At 45.9% G+C, this 18,852-nt stretch overlaps 1 protein-coding gene across 1 annotated transcript in view; it reads left to right on the top strand.

The window, feature by feature from the left end:
* Positions 1–515: 515 nt before the first annotated feature.
* Positions 516–18,852, top strand: part of LOC138267070 (NXPE family member 3-like) — a 197,181-nt gene continuing 178,844 nt past the window's right edge. Inside the window, exons 1-2 of the mRNA XM_069215918.1 lie at positions 516–794; positions 11,738–12,465. Coding sequence (XP_069072019.1) covers positions 516–794; positions 11,738–12,465 — 1,007 coding nt within the window. The remainder of the gene's footprint in view (positions 795–11,737; positions 12,466–18,852) is intronic.

Below are 18,852 nucleotides of genomic sequence, written 5' to 3'. Positions count from 1 at the left end.
TTGGACACTAAAGGGCTTAGATTTACTATTGTCACTCCAGTCTAAACCATTTGCAGGTAGGTCTTGGACACTAAAAGGGTTACATTTACTATTCCCACTCCAATCTGAACCATTTTACTGAAGGTGCTGGACATGAATGGAGTCAGATTTACTATTCCCAGTCCAATCAGAACCATTTTGGGAGAGAAAGGGAATCCAAGATGGTGGCCGGATTTCCCGGCTGATTGCCACTACCGCTCTAGCCCATCCCCAGACTACACGCGGCTCTCACTCACCCGCGGCCGCGGATGCCGCGGACGCTGTGCGCCGGCAGCACGGACCGCTGCGGGCACTTTTCGGCTTTCTGGTGGTCCCCGCCATGATCGGGGCCGCAACGGCAGGCACCGGAGGGCCCCGCAAGAATATGCGAGCGCGGCGCTCGCTCCAGACCCGCGCTCTTGTTCCTCTCGGCTAAGCGCGATTCCCGCCGCTTCCTGGCAATATTAGTTGGTGTTTGGGGCGTGTGGGACGCTCGGATGGCGCCGAAGATAATCAGGACCCCTCGCTCCTTACGGGCACGGCAGAACCAAGACCCAGGAGGAACCAGAAAGGACAAAAAGCTACCGGCCCCCGGATCAAAGGAGCACAGCAATCTTCATGCGAAAGGGGGCCCGCATAAAACAACCGACATGGAAAAAGACGCAAGGTACTCTGTTCCAACAATGTTTTCTAGCATGATGCGGCTTAAGCAAAGGTCCACGGAAAAGGCAGCTTGTGATGCGCAATCAAACGTGTTAGGAGTCAACGATGAGCATGTATCTGTTGCATTTACATCTCCTGAAGCATTCACTCCTATGTTCGATGCAGGGGGGAGGGAGCCACCCTGTCAAGAGACTGCCAGTACAAGTCCAGGAAATAGCGGGGAGGGGGTGGCCCTCCCCCCAATGGGGTGTGCGAAGCTATCTGAGCAGGAACTTAAGGAGTCAAATCAGAGGTCCCAGGAATCCATTCCAGAGAAATGTGTAGTACAATCTAGTCCATCAAGCTGCAAGTTAAATTTGCAACAAATTGAGGATATGGCCAAGTCCTCAACGATATATGAGACTACCCCCCCAGCTCCAGCCCAGAGGGGAAAAGAGGCGAAACCAACAAACACCGATCAGGGGCCATTCGATACAGCAGAAAGTTTTTTTTCTCTCTCCGATCAGTCTAAAGACTCAGATTTGGACGAAGAAATTCCTTTAACAGATTCAGATATTGAGAGTAGCTCTGCTGCAAGTATCTGGGTATCGAACTACTTAACATGCAGAAGAAAATCAGTTGAGCAAACTGAAGCCAGGAGCAGTTCAGGGGCCAAGCTTAGGAGAGACCCGATTAAGCCTCAAGAGGGGGATGGTGAAATGCAGTGGGATTATACGGCCACCCAACAGGCCTTTTCGAAAAGGGATTTGGCCTGTAGTACTCTGGTGCCCCCCCACCACAGGTGACCTTGCAGAACCTCCTTCTTTGGATCTTATTTACAGGACAATGGTTCAGAATCATGAACAGACTCAGAGGGAGAGCAGGAAAATGAAAGCAGCAAGCAGACAGCTACAACTATCTATTAAAAAAGTGGTAAAATCCTGCCAGGATATTGGTGTACGCATCGCCACCATGGAGACTCGAACGGAGGAGCTGGAAATTGAAGTTAAAGCAGCAACAGCACAGACGACGACACAAGGGCAGCAGATCTCGGATATTCAATGGAAACTGGAAGATGCTGAAAACCGTCAGCGGCGGAATAACTTGAGGATTTTGGGTATAGCAGAGGACCTCGAGGGGCAGGATACTAGGGCCTATATAGCTTCACTTTTTAAGAAAGCATTCCCAGACTTGAATGGGTGGGATTGGGAAAAGGAGATTCAGAGAGCACACCGTTTTCCGTTAATGAAGAAAAAACAAGCTTTGACTGCTACTAATAGAGACCAGAGTTACCCACGGGCTATTATAGTGTATTTTGGTAATTTTTGTCTGAGACAGGCTGTGTTTGAAAAAGCTCGCCCCAACTCAAAGGTGACGGTGGAAGGTGTATCATTCTTTAGTAGGCCAGACTTCGCACATGCCACTGTAGAAAGACGGTGGCGACTCAGGCAGATGATTGCTCAATTTCAAGAGTTGGGGGCGGAAGCCTACTTGCTAAGCCCTGCGCGTCTAAAAGTTGTCTACAAAACAACTACAAGATTTTTTTTTTCAGAAATTAAGGCAGGGGAATATGTACAGCAGCTGAAAACCGGTCAAGTGCAGGGGGTACGGGAGAAGGGGGGGGAGGGACTGCCGTGAATAGTTGTTTATATGTAAATGTATGTGATACTGATTGGGGTGGTCAAACTCCCCCTCCATTCCGCTCTTCACTCCCCTATTTTTTTTTTGTACTTCTTTTTTGCCTATTTTTTTTTTTTTTTTTGAACATTTATTGGTTAAGGGTTTTGATCGGGAGGGTGAAGATGAGGGGCCGCGTGTATGGATTGGCAAGCCATAAGTGTGTGAAGGTGTTTTACGTATGGGCGGGCTAACAGGACTGGCAAATACCATCTTACAGGCTCAGGAGCCTGGCGATTCCATTTGTAGGGGTAAGGGTTGGGGGTGGGTTAGAGGAGGGTGGGGGGGGTCACAGGGACAAAAAGGACAATGGGACACGCAGCAGGGGGAGTGGGGATGGCTCTTATCAGTGGAAAAGGTGTCAGGGTTTGAAAGCAGCAAAGTCGAACGAGGCATACAGGGGAACTAGAAGGACCAGCATCTATAAAAATGAGACAGCAAAGTGAAATACGTATTGCCACAGTGAACGTTTGTGGGCTCAATAATAACAAGAAGCGGCAGTTTGTAGGAGAGGTTTTTAAGTCATGGAATGTCGATATTATTTGTATGCAGGAAACACATATTCCAGGTACACAAAAGCAGCTAATGGAGTTTTATGGGTGGAAGCTAGCGGTTTTTACACGACAACACACAACCACTAGAGGGGTAGCGATATTAACTCGGATCAGTACTTTGGTTATACATAAACAATTTGCTGATAATCTTGGCAGGCTGGTTCTGTTGGAATGCTCGGTTAAGGGACTAAGGTTCACTCTATGTTCTATTTATGGATCTAACACAGATGATCCAGAGATACTGGATTGGCTTAATTTAGAACTTACGACTTGGGCAACACCTATCATAATGTGTGGAGATTTCAATATACATTTAGATAGTAAAGAACCCATTCAGGAACAAACACTCTACCTGGGTAGAAAAAACAAAGTTTTTAGGGCACTTCAGTCATTGGCCATTAATCATGGCTTGATCGACGTCTGGCAGTTGTGTTGCCAGCAGGATTCAGGGTCCACCTTTTCTCTGCTCCGCATAAGAAATTAGTCAGGTTAGACTACTTTTTTGTGACAGCCTCTCTACAAAACCAAATAGGGGTCAATAGACTTCCTAGAATCATATCAGACCACAACCCATTGGTTTTGGCTTTTGAGACTGGGAGAAAGGGCCCGCAGCCTAGATCTTGGACATTTGATAGGACACTATTAGCTGATCCAGGGTATATCCATAAAATGAAGGAATGGATCCCAGAATTTTTTTAAGATAAATCAGGGCTCTGCTTCTTGCCAGATAGTTTGGGATACTTTTAAAGCTGCTGTCAGAGGAGAAACCCTGAGTTATGGGTTAAGAAAGGAGAAAATACGCACGGATCAGCTAAAATTAGTTCAGACAAAGCTGGTTAAAGCTGAGCAGCGACTAGGGGAAGTGATCCGCAGTGGAGTAGATATTTCAGACATTCTGTGTGAGGTGAATATCATTAAGGCAGAAGCCACCAAGATTTTTATGGATAAGGCTGCGGCAAAATGTTTAGTATATCGTCAGAAATGCTTTGAGTATAGCGGGAAAGTGGGCCAACAGCTGGCCTTAAGAATAAGACAAAAGCAGGTATTTGGGAGCATTAAAAGCTTATTGAATGAAGAAGGGCGGATGGTACACAACGGTCCTGGGATTATGGAAGTCTTTAGACAATTCTATCAAAAATTATATACCCAGGAAGAACAGCCCCAAGAAGGGGAAGGAATCGATGCTGCGGGCAATGAGATATCAGGTCAGTTAAGAGAGGAAGATAAGGCAGCTTTAGAAGCACCTATGACATTGGATATAGCAACTCGTGCCTTGGCAAGCGGGAAGGCGGCAGGGGGGGGATCTAATTCCACTAGAATTCTATAAAGTTTTTTTTGTGGAGATATGTAAACAGCTACTTAACTTATTTATTGAAGTACAAGCAGGGGCTCCTCAACCGGCCTCCTGGGGGGAGGCTAAGATAGTAGTTTTTTTGAAAAAGGACAAGGAACCCACTCAGCCTGGTTCATATCGCCCAATCTCTTTAATTAACAGCGATGCCAAAATCTACGCTAAAATACTTGCTAGCCGCCTGAGTTTGGTAATCTCAGGTTTAGTATCTTCATGGCAGCATGGCTTCATCCCGGGGAAAAGCACGGCAGATCATATAAGACGAGTTATTACGTTACTTGATGTTAGTGCAACAGCCAGGCTCCCTATGGCAGTAATCTTGTTAGACGCGGAAAAAGCCTTCGATCGGGTCCATTGGCCCTTTTTATGGTCTGTCCTGCATAAAAACAACATCGGTCCCGGGTTTGTCAAGGCAATTCAACAGCTCTACCAAAACCCAACGGCTACGATACAAGTTGGCGGGCTAAAGTCGTCCTCAATCAATATTCAGAGAGGCACGCGACAAGGGTGCCCGTCTTCACCACTGCTTTTTGCGCTATATATTGACCCCTTGATCAGGAAAATGATCCGGAATGGTCGGATCATGCCAGTCTCATTGAAAGGAGGGTATACTAAGATTTTAGCATATGCAGACGATATCGCGGTGGTGACCACGGACCCCAGGACTGCTATATTGGAAATAGAGCAGGAAGCCCTGCAGTTTGGGAAAAGATCTGGTTATTTGCTGAACAAGAGTAAATGCCAAATATTGGTGAATGAATCAGTAGATTTTAAGGACGAGCGGGTGCTGACGCAGGTACAATATTTAGGTGTTAAACTTACAGTAAACCTTGACGAAGTGGTGAAAATAAACATGGGCCCAATTTTAACAAAGACTAGGAAAGATCTCGCTCGCATTAACAATCTACACTTGTCACTCATGGGACGCTGTAAGGTGATAAAAATGGTGTTTCTACCCAAAGTACTCTATCTCTTTAGAACAATCCCTCTAGAGATTGGGCAAGACTGGTTCAAATTAATAGAGGGATTGGTTAATAGCTTCATTTGGTCCTATACAAAGCCGCGTTCGGGCTTTCCATTATATGACTCTCCCAAGAGAGCAAGGGGGGTGGGCACTTCCCAATTTTAAACTTTATTATCTGGCAGCAGTGCTTCAGTATGCACAGATACTTTATGTTACGGATAGACCCGGGCAAGATGCTCTCCCTTCGATATATACCCTGATTCTGGGCAAAGAAGCAGACGCAGTCTTCCTGCGGATTCTGGAACCCAGCTACTACAAAAAGGTTAAATTTAAGGTAATTTATGCTGCATTTAAGGCATGGACTCAGGTTAAGCGTAAGATAGGTATAGGACGAATCTGCTACTACACTCCCTTGTGGATTACCCCCACGCTTCCAGCAATATTTAAAGACCACTATTGCTTGAGGTGGAGTAATCAGGGTATTCACAAAGTCGGGGACTTGTTTCACTCTGGCAGCCACCTCAAATCATTTGAGGAACTGAGTGCGGAATTTGCGCTGGAAAAATAGACTTTTTAAATTTTTTACAGATTAGAGCCTTTTTACTAACTAGTATGACCCAAGGTTGGCACACGGACAAGATTAAGCTAATGGAAGTCTCACGACACCCCCCTAGCTGCGGTATTAAAAACCTGTATCCATTGCTTTTAAATGCTATACAAGATGACCTGGCGTCACTGGTTAAGAAATGGGAAGCACGGGTTGGAGCTAAAGAGACAGAGGTTTGTGAGTCTATGGAAATGGCACGGACTGTTTTAGTGTCTGCTGGCCCGCAAGCTCAACATTTTATGGTATTGTACAATTTATATTATACACCTGCTAAGATTGCGAGCTGGGGCAAAACGGCGGGAATTATGTGTCCACGATGCGGTTGCCCGAAAGCAGATCTCTGTCATATGTTCTTTCAATGTGTAAAACTGGGAAGTTTGATTACCGGGATATCCGATATATTGAAGAAAATTTTGAAACAGACTATCTATCTGACACCTCAAATGGTTTTACTGGGAGTTGATCATTCAGTCTGCAATAGTCGAGATAGATACTTTCTGTTCATGGCAATGTCAGTATTTCGCAACTGCATAGCATCTCTGTGGCGTGATGTTGATCCCCCACGGTTCAATCAATGGTTTTCACAACTCTTATCTATGTATCACTTGGAGAATAGCCTGTATGAACTAAAAGGAGCAGCGGCCTGTAAAAGATTCACTAGAGTTTGGGCACCTTTCTCCGTATGGCTCTTGGGCCCCGAGAATGTGCCGACTAAATAAGTAAATTTATGAGATCCCTAAGAGTAGAAACTATTATCATTGACACTTGCTTAGAATGTTTGCTTCACCTGTACGACAATATTGATGTATTTACGCTTCCTTTTTTTTCTTTTTTCTCTGTTTGTTTTTTTATTTTTTTTATTATTGCAAACATGTAACCCGCTGCGTGTCCTTAAAAAAAAAAAAAAAAAAAAAAAACAGAACCATTTTGGGATAGGTGTTGGACACTAAAAGGGTTACATTTACTATTCACACTACAATCTAAACCATTTTGGGGAAGGTGTTGGACACTAAAATGGACACATAGCCAATACATACTCCATATTCAAACATAATAAATGTTTTTTTTTTAAACAGAACATTTACTTTGCTAAATTTTAGTAATGTAAAATGTAACTTTCAAAAATGTATTACATTTATATTAAACATACACAAATATTCATTTATTTCTAATTTCATTTTGCAAATGTTTAAAAAAAAAATTGAAATTAGATATTTAAAATTATTTTCTTATATTAAAAAACGAAAACCACCATTTACAAAATCTAAAACATAAAATGCATATTTATAAAAACTTAACACACAGTCAAATTAAAATGTTCACATTTTACAAATCTCACCAAATCTTACCACTCTTATCCCCTAAAAACACAACATCCCGCACTTATAACATAAAAATGTAAACATTAATTATACACATTAAAAACATTATGAAAAAATATATTTGACATTTTACAAAAATGAATAAACTTATTTACAAAACACACTAACCAAAAAATAAGCAAAGAATTAAAATAAAACACACTACAAAAAATATATATAAAATAACACTTAAAAACTTTATTATATACATTTCCTCTAACAATATTTTTTCACAACAATATTAAAAACACTTAAAACAATATTCTTACCTTCAATATTCCTGTTGACAATATTTTTTACATCCCAATATTCGTCAGACAATATTTTTTAATCACAATATTTTTTATTCTATATTTTGTACAAACACTCCTCTGCGCACATGCTAGATTAGGCCAGAAGTCAGGATATCAGAGTCAGCAGCAGTCGGACACGCCGGACAGGGATACATTCTATATCACAATGCAGTGGACATTCCAGTCCCAATGGGGTTACTAGGATGATAAATTACCCAGTGAGGGAGATGCAAGGCAAATCTGTGAATACAAAGAAGGTCAAGTACAGGAGAGCTGAGACCCTAACGATTGGGATTTGTTTTATTGGTATTCATTTGAATCAAGATTTGGCTTGAATATCATGCCATTGTTTTTTGCCATGAGTGTATAGGAACTGGAAAGGTTGCAGCATAAGAGATCCAGGTAAACCACATATTAATGAAGGTACAAGGTGGTTAATGAAAAGTAGATAAACACTGAGGGTAAATGAATAATAGTTATGTAAGAGGTGGAAAGGGACTGACTAAAGGTTAGCAGGTATAAATAAATGGTACTCAGTAGAGAATAATATCTGATAAAAAAATAAGCTAAGTCATGAGATTGAAGACATTCGGGTATAGGGTAGGAATCTACAACAGCCAGAACAATCTGATATTGTGCAGTCACTTGCATGTTTTGTATGCTGAACTAAGGAGTCAAAAGAGAGACAGAATGGACAATTAGATTGTTAGCAGGGATATTACCCTTCTCCTTCCTTACTATGTGCATTTAGACATATTTCAAAACGGTGTCGCAAGAAATTATAGAACGGTATCCTTTTGGGGTGTTTTGGTAGCTAACAGCTGCCAATAACCTGTTACTCCTGTGTCACTGCTATCACTCATGTTCTTGTGCTGTTCCCCCTCTGACCTCTCTCCACTATGATGATCTTCCTCACTTTTGTGTTCCACAGTGTGCCTGATCACACTTCTCCTGTGTAATTATTTCTCAGCTGCATTCTCACATTTACAAATAATATGTTAGCATGCTTTGCGCAAGTTCCCTGCTTGCAAAAAACCCCCACAATGTAGTTGATAGAGCGCCAGGGATCCACATTCAGTAGGTCTCATCAGCTACATATGGGATGATGTGTTAGGTAATTCCTTATCCCCTACCAAGTCCCCCAGTCAGGATTTGCTGGAAAGGTGAGTAGGGAAAAGGGAGCAGTGATTACTGCTTCAAGCGCCTCTCCTTACCCCATGCCGATATTTTGTTGACTGAGCAGCTGAGGGGAAAGGATGTGGGAGGACTCTACCCTACTCCTTCAAACCTCTCCGCGAGCACCAACAAGCTAACCAGAACTCTAAAATCTGGAAATCGGGCTCAGAAGTAAAACAGCAGAAAAAATATTTTAGTCATGCCAGTTCAATTCCCCTTGTCCCAGTTCTTTGGATACAGGTTGTGCTCCAAGGGTCTTTTTGGATTTTTTTTTGCTGTTTTTCTCCCTCTTTCACCTTCTTCTCTCAGATTGGGTTGCTATTGCCATAAACTCTTTAACTTCAAGCCTAGCGCATTATAACACTGGCTTTTGGAACAGCTTCAAACACAAACTTTGGGTCCGATTACAAGTGTGGCGGTCTATAGCTGAGTGTGATGGTCTATAGCCACATTATAACCCTGGCATTAAACTCCTGACAACCCTGGTCGGACCGTCAGGGAACCGCCAGGATCTCAGATCCCAGCAGTTTGGCGAATGGTGGAGGTCCTAAACCACCAGGGCAGCGCTGCCTAAGGGATTACCACCTTGTTCTCCGCCAGCAGTTTCATGGCAGTGCAACCGCCATGAATAAGCTGTCAAAGAATGGGTGCAGGGGACCCCAGAGATGCCACTGCACTGCCCATGCACTTGGCATGGGCAGTGCAGGGCCCCCTCTGTTTTGCAGACAGTGAACATTGTGAGGGTGCTGGTGCATCCTGCAGTCTACAGCATTGCGCCCAGCTCAATTACAAACCGGAGACAATGATGTAGCCTGTTTCCCGCTAGGACAGCGGGCGAAAACTCAGGTTTCCACCAGCCGACCTAGCAGGAGACTTTTAATAACTCTGGCGGGGTCATTGCCGCATAGATGGCGGCCACCCTGTCAGGTGTTTAGTAGACAGGCTTTCCCGTCTCTCAGACTCATAATAGGACCCATTGGGTTGATATGGTTTTTGCTATTGTACGCAAAATATGACTCAATATTAGGTTTTCTAACACTCTGGCTAAAGTGCAGGTGTAATGCCAGCTTACTAAATAGAGACATGAAACTTGCTGAACTATAGCCCACAAACTACCGAAGCATTACATGAGGATGGTGCTTTCTGGGTAATGAGCTTGAGCTAGAGTCACAGTATTTGTTGTTAGCAAGTTTTGAACCCCTTTTTAGTATGTACTAAGAATACGTAATTGTAGAGGTTGTTAACAGTTCATTATACCCTATTCCGAAGGCAGAGTTCAAGGACAATTTGAGGTTGTTGTCTAAGCTACTCTTGTTCATGAGCTTCGGCCAGTGTTTTCACTGATTTCTCTGTGAATTTCTCTGAGATGATCCAGTGGCTGACACTGGGTTGGTATCCTGTGTGCTCTACCGACCTATACCCCTTAAGTGCTATAAAATGAATACAGTGCGATGATATGAAGGATTCCAGGGACTCCTCTCCTTCATGCATCCCCTCTCTATGGTCTCTGATATAACTATACATGTAACATACCTAATTTAAGATTTAGAAAGTGCACAGGATTTAGATGCATGCCCCTTAATGGTGTTTTGCATACTTGGGCCCTCATTATGAGTTTGGTGGATGGGAAGCATGTCTGCCAAACTTCCTGAAGTGTGGCTGCCGCCGTAGTGGCGACCACCTCCCCACACCCATTAGGAGTTTCCTGCTAAGCCAGCGGGCGGAAACTGAGGTTTCCCCCTGCCGCTTAGGGGGAAACAGGCTACGGCATTGTCTCTGGCTCGTAATCGAATCGGCTGCAATGCTGTAGCCCACAGGGTGCACCAGAATCCTAGCAATGTTCACTGTCTGCTGCATTGCGTGGGTGCTGGGCAGGGTGACCCCTGTACTACCCATGCCTAGTGCATGGGCAGCGTAGGGGCCACCCTGTGGTCCGCTGCACCTATTCTCCGCCAGCCTTTTCATGGCGGTGAAAGTGACATGAAAAGGCTGATGGAGAACGAGGTCATAATCCACAGGGCAAAGCTGCAGGCAGAGCTGCTCTGGCAGTTTACGATCTCTGCCAGTGCCAAGCCGTCAGGATCACCAATCCCGGCGGTGCTGGCAGAACCCTGGTGGTCTGACCGTCAGGGTCTTTCTTTATGTGGCAGTCGTACCGCCACAGCAGCGGCAGTCCTGACCTTCAACGCGGGGCTGGCGGTCTGAAGACCACCAGCCATGTAGTGAGGAACCTGGTATGGTAACTTGGCATTTTCCTGGCAAATCGTTGCCCTCAACCAAAACCTTTGCTCACCGCCTATCGTTACTCCTCGAAGTGTTCTTATTTTGACTCATCAATGCAAGAAGGATCACCTGGGTATGATCCCTTTCTGTGGTAAGTATTACCATCCACTATAAACTTTAGGTTCAGACTGGAACTGCCACAGTTCACTTCATTAGTTTCACAGCATTTTCAGTATTATCCTTCATTTTCAAGGGGTTCTGGGGTTTCTACTGAGCTAATTTGGACTGCCGCGTTTATGGTACTATCTGTTGTTTCCAAGGTGTTCTGGACAGGTTCATTGGTGAAGCTTTTTTCATTTGAGCCAAATTGGACCCCCTTCTTTGTTTACCTCATCCTTTTCTCTGACATCTGCCTGTCTCTAGAGTTCTACCATAGAGCGAGAGTTCTCAGCCAAGTCCATCTAATTTGTTATTTAGTAATACAGTCAGCTTCCTACCCACTGTTCACTTTAAATTCAGTAAGGTTATGTTCTAGAGATTTCCTAGTAGGCTTGCATTGCAGAGGTGTGTGTAGACAAGGACGAACTGGAAGAACTTGGAAGAACTGTGCCACCTTGTGTCTTCAGGTAGGGTTCAAAATAAGTTCTGTGCCAATGAACCAGATGTGAGCTATGAAGCCAGGCTTCAACTCTTCTGCTGCCTCCTCCATGAGGTCCTTGTTAAGCAAGTTAAGTACGGCACCCTAACTTACAATACCACCACTAGTCTCCTTACCACGATGTTATTGTGAAAAAGCATGATTTGTTGATGCTTTCATTGTGACTGCAGGACGTTTCTGGTTTCCTCTGAACTTTTATTATTTTCCTTACAGATAACTATGAAAATGGGGAGAAAGGTGTGGACACCAAAGACTTTTTGTCCCCATTCAAGGACTGTTACCACTCTCTCATCTCCGTTCCTGGTCTCAAGTCCATCCCTTGAAGATGAGGAACTGAGGGAACTAAAGGAGTTGTTAAGGTGGCCGGACCCACATGGAATCGTAAGCTTAAACTCATCGACAAGTCCGCTTAACTTTGAGTGCCACATTCTGCACCCAAAGGCCAAATATTCTGTTGGGGATTATCTGGAGGTGGTCCTCACCACCCAAGACCACTGGAAGCGACCCAAGACTTATGGTGGAGACTTTTTCAGGGCTAAGCTCCATACCCCAAAGCTAAAGGCTGGAGTGACAGGTTTGGTGACTGACCACCAAAATGGAACATACACAATATCCTTCTTGCTGCTGTGGGTTGGGGAAGTACAAATTTCCATCCGTCTTGTGCATTCCAGTGAGGTTGTCCAGATCATGAAGAAAGCAAGGGACCTTCGACCAGATAAAGTTTACTTTCAAGGACACTTCCAAAGGAATGGGACAGAGGAGACAACTGAGTGCAACATGGAAATCCCAGGAAGACCAGTGTGCAAATATGAGGACCAGAGAAATGGAGAGACATGGGTCTGTGTACGACCCAAGAACCTTCCTTGTGACTCATTAGTGTACCACAGTGTCGGAGGCTACAGAAAGGTCACAAACAAAACAGAAGACTCTCTAATGGCTAGGTAATACCTCTGTTTTTGGTCTTGACCCTTGCTTATGGTGTCCCACTGTCTCTACTCGTCCAGGTATGTTTTCTCTCTATTGATCGGGCTATTCCTGTGCCTCAGTCTCTTTGCTTTGAAAGTAGTCTACTTTTCGTTGCCAAAGCTCTATCCAAGGTAACTTAGAACAACTAACCAAGGGCATTGGTTTACTGGGTTAAAACAGAATGTGCAGGTTCCCTCCTCGTACGACAGAATTAGGGCCCAGAGACAGGCATATATATGGGGCCTGATACACAAAGGTAAACTTAGCGTTTTGTCTAAACTTAGACCAAACATCTAAGTTTACTACTTTGGGAATTCACACAGGGCATTTACGAGTAGTATCTTTAGGTCCATACTCAGGGCGGAGATGCACTCCGAGTGAGAACCTAAAGATACTATTCATAAATACCCTTTGTGAATGCCCAAAGTCGTAAACGTAGACAGTTAGGGGCTCATTTCGAGTTTAGTGGGTGGGCTTTTCCAGTCCGCCAAACTCCTGACAGGGTTGCCTCTGCCTTTGTCATGACCACCCTGCCAGACCTATTAGGAGTTTCTTGGTAGGTCGGAGGGCAGAAACCGAGGTTTCTGCCCACCGTCCTAGCAGGAAACAAGTTACAGCATTGACTCCGGCTCATAATTGAGCCAGCGGCAATGCTGTAGCGTAGGGTGCACCAGCACCCTCGCAATGTTTACTGTCTGCAAGAAGGACAGTGAACATTGCAACAGTGCTGGGCAGGGGTCGCCCTGCACCTGTTCTCCACCAGCCTTTTCATGGTGCTATGAAAAGGCTGGCGGAGAACATGGCCGTAATCTGCAGGGCAGTGCTGCATGAAGCGCTGCTCTAGCGAATTACGATCTCGGGATCAGGGATCTTGGCAGTGCTGGCAGAACACTGACGGTCTGACCGCCAGGGTCTTAATGTGGCGGTCTGACTGCATCGCTAAGCTGAAAGTCTGATGACCGCCAGCCTCATAATCAGGCCCTTGGTCTAAGTTTAGACCAAACTTCTAAGTTTACCTTTGTGAATCGGACCCCGTGATATATAAAAGCTACAGAATGTAGGGCTGCGTGGTGGTGTGTCTAAAGCTAGTGACTTTGAAACCTGGGGACCAAGGCTGGAATCAACATTGAGAGATTATGGACAAATCACTAAGGGGGTCATTCCTACCCTGGCGGTCTATGACCGCCAGGGTAGGTGACGGAGGAAGCACCGCCAACAGGCTGGCGGTGCTTCCGGGGGCATTCTGACCGCGGCGGTAAAGCTGCGGTCAGAAAAGGGAAGCCGGCGGTTTCCCGCCGGCTTCCCGCTGCCCCAGGGAATCCTCCACTGGCATGGGCACTGCTGGGGCCCCCTAACAGGGCCCCACATAGATTTTCAGTGTCTGCGTGGCAGACACTGAAAATCGCGACGGGTGCAACTGCACCCGTCGCACCCCTTCCACTCCGCCGGCTCCATTCGGAGCCGGCATCCTCGTGGAAGGGGGTTTCCCACTGGGCGGGCAGGCGGCCTTCTGGCGGTCGCCCGCCAGCCCAGCGGGAAACTCAGAATGACCTCCGCTGTCTTTTGACCGCGGTACGGTCTTCTGGCGGTTCCCGCTTGGCGGGCGGCGACCGCCACCCGCCAATCTAGGAATGACCCCCTAAATCTCCCTGTGCCCAAAATTTTTACATGTTTTTATGTAATCCCCATTTTATGTACAATATATCTTGTTTTGTCTTCCAACACCCCAGTAATGTACACAACTCTGTTGCTTCCTAACTAGGTTTGCGCTGCATAACTGTCAAAAACCTAACTGCAAAGAGAAAAATAAAGCACAGTAGCACGGGGTGCGTCAAGGCACTAGCATATTCCAATGCAAAAGATGAGTTCCAACAGACAGCAACCAACAAGCTCACGGACATCGAACACTAAACAATCCTAGGAAGGAACTGGCAAATAGAATGGAAAGTAAAGTGACATTAAAACTTGAAGCGCTTTCAGGGCCTCATTACGCGTTTGGCAGATGCCAGAGGCCGCCCGCCAAACTCGTTAGGTCGCAAGACCACCAGTTCGGTCTTCCGCCCGCTGGCCCTGTTATGAGTTTCCCGCTGGGCCAGCAGTAAACTACCCACAACATTGACGCCGGCTCATAATCGAGCCGGTGGCAATGTCACAGTTGGTCAGGTGCAAGCGCACCCATCGTGCTTTTCACTGCCTGTAATTCAGGCAGTGAAAAGCGTGATGGGGCTGCCCATAGGGGCCCCTGCACTGCCTATGCCAAATGGAACTGCCATGCAAAAACTGGCAGACACAAGAGTCGTAATCCCCAGGGAAGCGCTACACTGCACTGGCGGATTAAGACCGCTGTCGGACCATGGCGCTTTTGCAATGGTCATAATGTGGCTGTCAGACCACCACCGCGAGTCTGGCAGTCCTAAGACCGCCAGACTCATAATGAGGGCCTCAGTGTGTCGGTGTCAATGGGTGACTTTACCACTACTAGTCAGAGTCAATCAGATAAATAGAGATTAGGGCTAAGTAAATTACTGTTCTGTAACCGCAGTGGTATTAAGACCAACAAACAGCAAGGTGTAATTATTTACAAGAAGATAAAAATACATGGTAAACTCTTAGTGCCAGATGAGAGTGTAAAAAAGCAACATTGTTACACTGGCAATGCTGTTATCTCAGCGCTTAATCACGGACCCTGGGTTTTGTTAGCATTAGAAAGAGACTGATGTTTTCTCTGCCTTCGTTCCATATAGAAAGGTTACAAAAGAGGGATTTCCAAACAACACTTTTTGGGCACTGAAAGACCTGTTGTAAAAGATCTACAGAATCATTTTAATTTTTCCAATGTAACTTCTGTCACTTTTTCCCCAGTTGTAACAGCTCACAGTTAATTTTTGCCATCAAAACCACATCATTTTGAAGGAAACAAAATAGGTCATTAACCGGGTACTTCATTGGAATCAAACAGGACAGGTCACCAAAAAAAAGCACAGGCCCAGGGAAAAGCTATATTATAGCTGTGGCTCAAAAAATGCTTTCATGATCTGACTAAGCACATCAGTGATGGCCTCGGTCAATATTTCACATAGAAAAGAGGCACATTACAAATGGAAGGAGGAACACATCACTGTAACCTTATAAGGAGCAATGAGTGTTTCACATAAACTAACACAGTAACATAGGCACTCATTGACTCCTAACATTAAGTGCCTCACGTAATTAACAGAGCAAGAAATGCACTCTTCGATTTCTAGCTATAAGTGAAGACTTGGACAACTTTGGATTTGCTGCGCAAAAGTGTTAGAAACTCAGGAGAATAAAAGAGTAATGCTGTGCAACCACCAAACCCAGCGGCACACACAGCCTTCAGTCATACGCGGCGGGGGGGTCTGCTGCAGGTCCCGGCCTTCAGCCAGGCCCTGCAACCAACCCTCCACAGGCACCTAACCCCCATGCATGGCCTTTAGCTGTGCTTGGCACCCCCCACATGCATTATAACCCAGGCGGGGGGCACACAGCCCCCCTCTACAGCCCAATTACAGCCCGAGACCCCATCCCCCAGGGCTTTCTATATTTATAATTTGGGAGGAGGACACGCAGCCCCTCTCCCCAGGCTGATATTTGTCCCTGGGACCGCATCCCCCAGGGTCTGGCCAACTACTTCAAGGGGAGGGGAGCCATGCAGCCCCCTCCCTGGGCCAGTTTCGGCCCCATGGTCTCCATCTCCTAGGGACCAGCCAGTCAATGGTGGGTACACCCTGGCCCCACCCAGGGCACCCAGTATCTTTTGGATGAGGGCTAAGGGGGAAAGCCCCAATGCCACACGGTCCCTTCCAGCTCCCTGCCTCCAGCAGGAGCCAGCATTGCTCTTACACTCAGGGAACAGAAAAAACTGCTTCTCCCTGCATGCAAGAGCAAATTTTTCATCTGTTTACCAGCCCACTTCACAGCCGGCAGGGAAGATGATGAACAATCCGCTCCCAGTGGGCAGGAGCATTTTTCCTTCTGCCTGCTGGGATTGAACTTACTGTTTTCTCTTGCTTGGCGAGAGCTTTAAATTGCTCCTGTAAAGTGAGAGCAAGGAAGAGTTTCCCTGCCTGCATTAGTGTGGGCAGGGAAACTGCTATGTCCCACGGGTAGGCACCCCAGGACATAGCAGGAGCCCGGTCGTGGGGGATGGGGTCCCCAGTACCATTACTGGCTCTAAGAGGGGGACCTGCCCACCCCCCCTTCTTTGAATTCCGCTGCCGGTACTCCCAAAATAGGTTCCCCTGGGCCAAATGCAACCAGAGGAGGGGGGCCGGAACTGGCTTGAGAGGGGGCCGCACAGACCCCCATATTATGCATATTGGCTGGGGACTGAGGTCCCTGAGGCTGATATCGGCCTGGGAGGGGGGCTGCGCCCCATTCTTACATTCGGCCTGGTCCTGAGAGATGGGGTCCCCAGGTCAAATTGGGCCCGGGGAACGGGGCAACAAGCACCCTCCTTCCCTATATTGCAAAACATTATTCCCCCAGGGCTTGACCTACCCAGGGGGGCTAAATAAAAAACAAGCATGGGAGAAGGTGCTTGTTTTTTTAAATAATTTACAGTGGATTTGTGGATTCTCTGTGTATGTGCGGCAACAATTAAAATAAAAAATACATTTTTGGGCCCTGCCATGGTCCTTGTGGGACCCCACTACCAGACCTATTGGGTCAGGTTATTCCTACCCAGCCCCCTTCTGTTTTTTGAGTCTGAGTCCCAAGATGGCAGGCAACACTTCCTGGTTGAACTCATGGCAGTCACTCAGCTCTCATTTCGAAATTACTGAGATCTGTGGAGCCTCCACATCTCTAGATGTAGAGTTTGGTTTTTTCTTTAATAACTCCAAAACTATTGAACAGATTTACACCAAATTACAACAAGTATTTTTTATGGTCCAAGATCTAGCTTTCTGCCGAATTTGGTGTAATTCCGTTAAGCGGTTCGGGCTATAGTTGTGTCTAAAATCCCTAGGAGAAATCGCATGGGGAAAATGCTTTTTGTGACCACCTTTTTTTCTCGGACCCTGCTTAATGAATCATTCCAAAACTTTTCACTCAGTAGCTAAAGTGATTACCATACTAGTTTAGAAAAGTTAGTGAAGATTCGTCAAATGGCACCAAAGTTATCGGCAAAACAGAAAACGCTTTGTCTATGGGAATTAGGTCCTAACTATATATATATATATATATATATATATATATATATATATGTGTAGTTAGGATCATGCATCCATAGAAAAGGCATTTTTTGACTTGCCTATATCTTTGGCACCGTTTGACGAATCTTCACTAACTTTTCCAAAAAAGTGCCTCAGTGATTCTTGTTGCGCTTGGAAGGTTTTGGGGTGATCCGTCTGGGGGCCAGTGAAATGGGGGGGGTTTAGAAAAAGTTTCCCATGTTAATTCCAATAGGACCTTTGAAAAAGGCTACAGCCCGAACCACTGGATGGAATTACACCAAATTTGGCAGAAAGCTATCTTTCAGTACACAGATTGTGCTTTCACTTCTTTGGTGTAAATCTGTTCAGTAGTTTTTGAGCTATTAAAGGGAGAACACATTTGTATAAAACTGTCTGCAACAACTTTGTGAAGATTGAGAGCTTGTGCATGGCAAATGCACAGCTCTGATTGGCTTTCAACACTTCAAACCAAGAAGTGTGGGCAGCCATGTTGGGAATTGGCATCAGCCGAGTCCCACAAAAAAAAGTCAACAAAACTCAAACAAGGGGCCAGGGTTGAGCCACTCTGCTCCCTTAGCTCTGGTGCTCGGGTCCTAGACCACCTAAGGACTGAAAAAGCATTAAAAAAAAAAAAAAAAAAAAAAGTTACTGCGAATTCCCAAAATTTGCGAATTCATGGCAAAAAATTAAAATAAAAACAAGCGGGCTCCCACACTTGTTTCTGTGAGGACCCCTGGTGGACTAGGTCCTGGGGGCATTAACTTGTTTAATTCGGGGGGCCCTCCGGTCTCCCCACACCCCCTGGGACCACCATCTCCCCAGGGGTTTAAAAAAATAAAACAGACCTGGGGACCACCACCTCTCCGGGGCTTCAAACAGTTGTAATGTGGGAGGCTCACCGGTCCCCTCAGCAGCCCCAGAGACCACCACCACCCAGGGACATTTCTCAAAATATGTGCAGAAGGCTGCTTGGCTCCCCCTGCAAACCCGGTGAATACCACCTCCCCAGGGCATTCCTCAAATTGTATGCAGGGGGGTGCGCGGACCCCCCGCCCCTGCAGTCCCAGGGACCACCACCTCCCCAGGGCATTTCTTAAATTGTATGCAGGATGGTTGTGCAGCCCCTCCCCCCACAGCCCTGGGGACCGCCACCTCATTAGGGCA

The sequence above is a fragment of the Pleurodeles waltl genome, chromosome 12 (genome assembly GCF_031143425.1).
Source record: "Pleurodeles waltl isolate 20211129_DDA chromosome 12, aPleWal1.hap1.20221129, whole genome shotgun sequence".
Taxonomy (NCBI): Eukaryota; Metazoa; Chordata; class Amphibia; order Caudata; family Salamandridae; genus Pleurodeles; species Pleurodeles waltl.
Note: the sequence above shows the minus strand (reverse complement) of the source record. Positions and strands in the feature narration are given on the sequence as shown.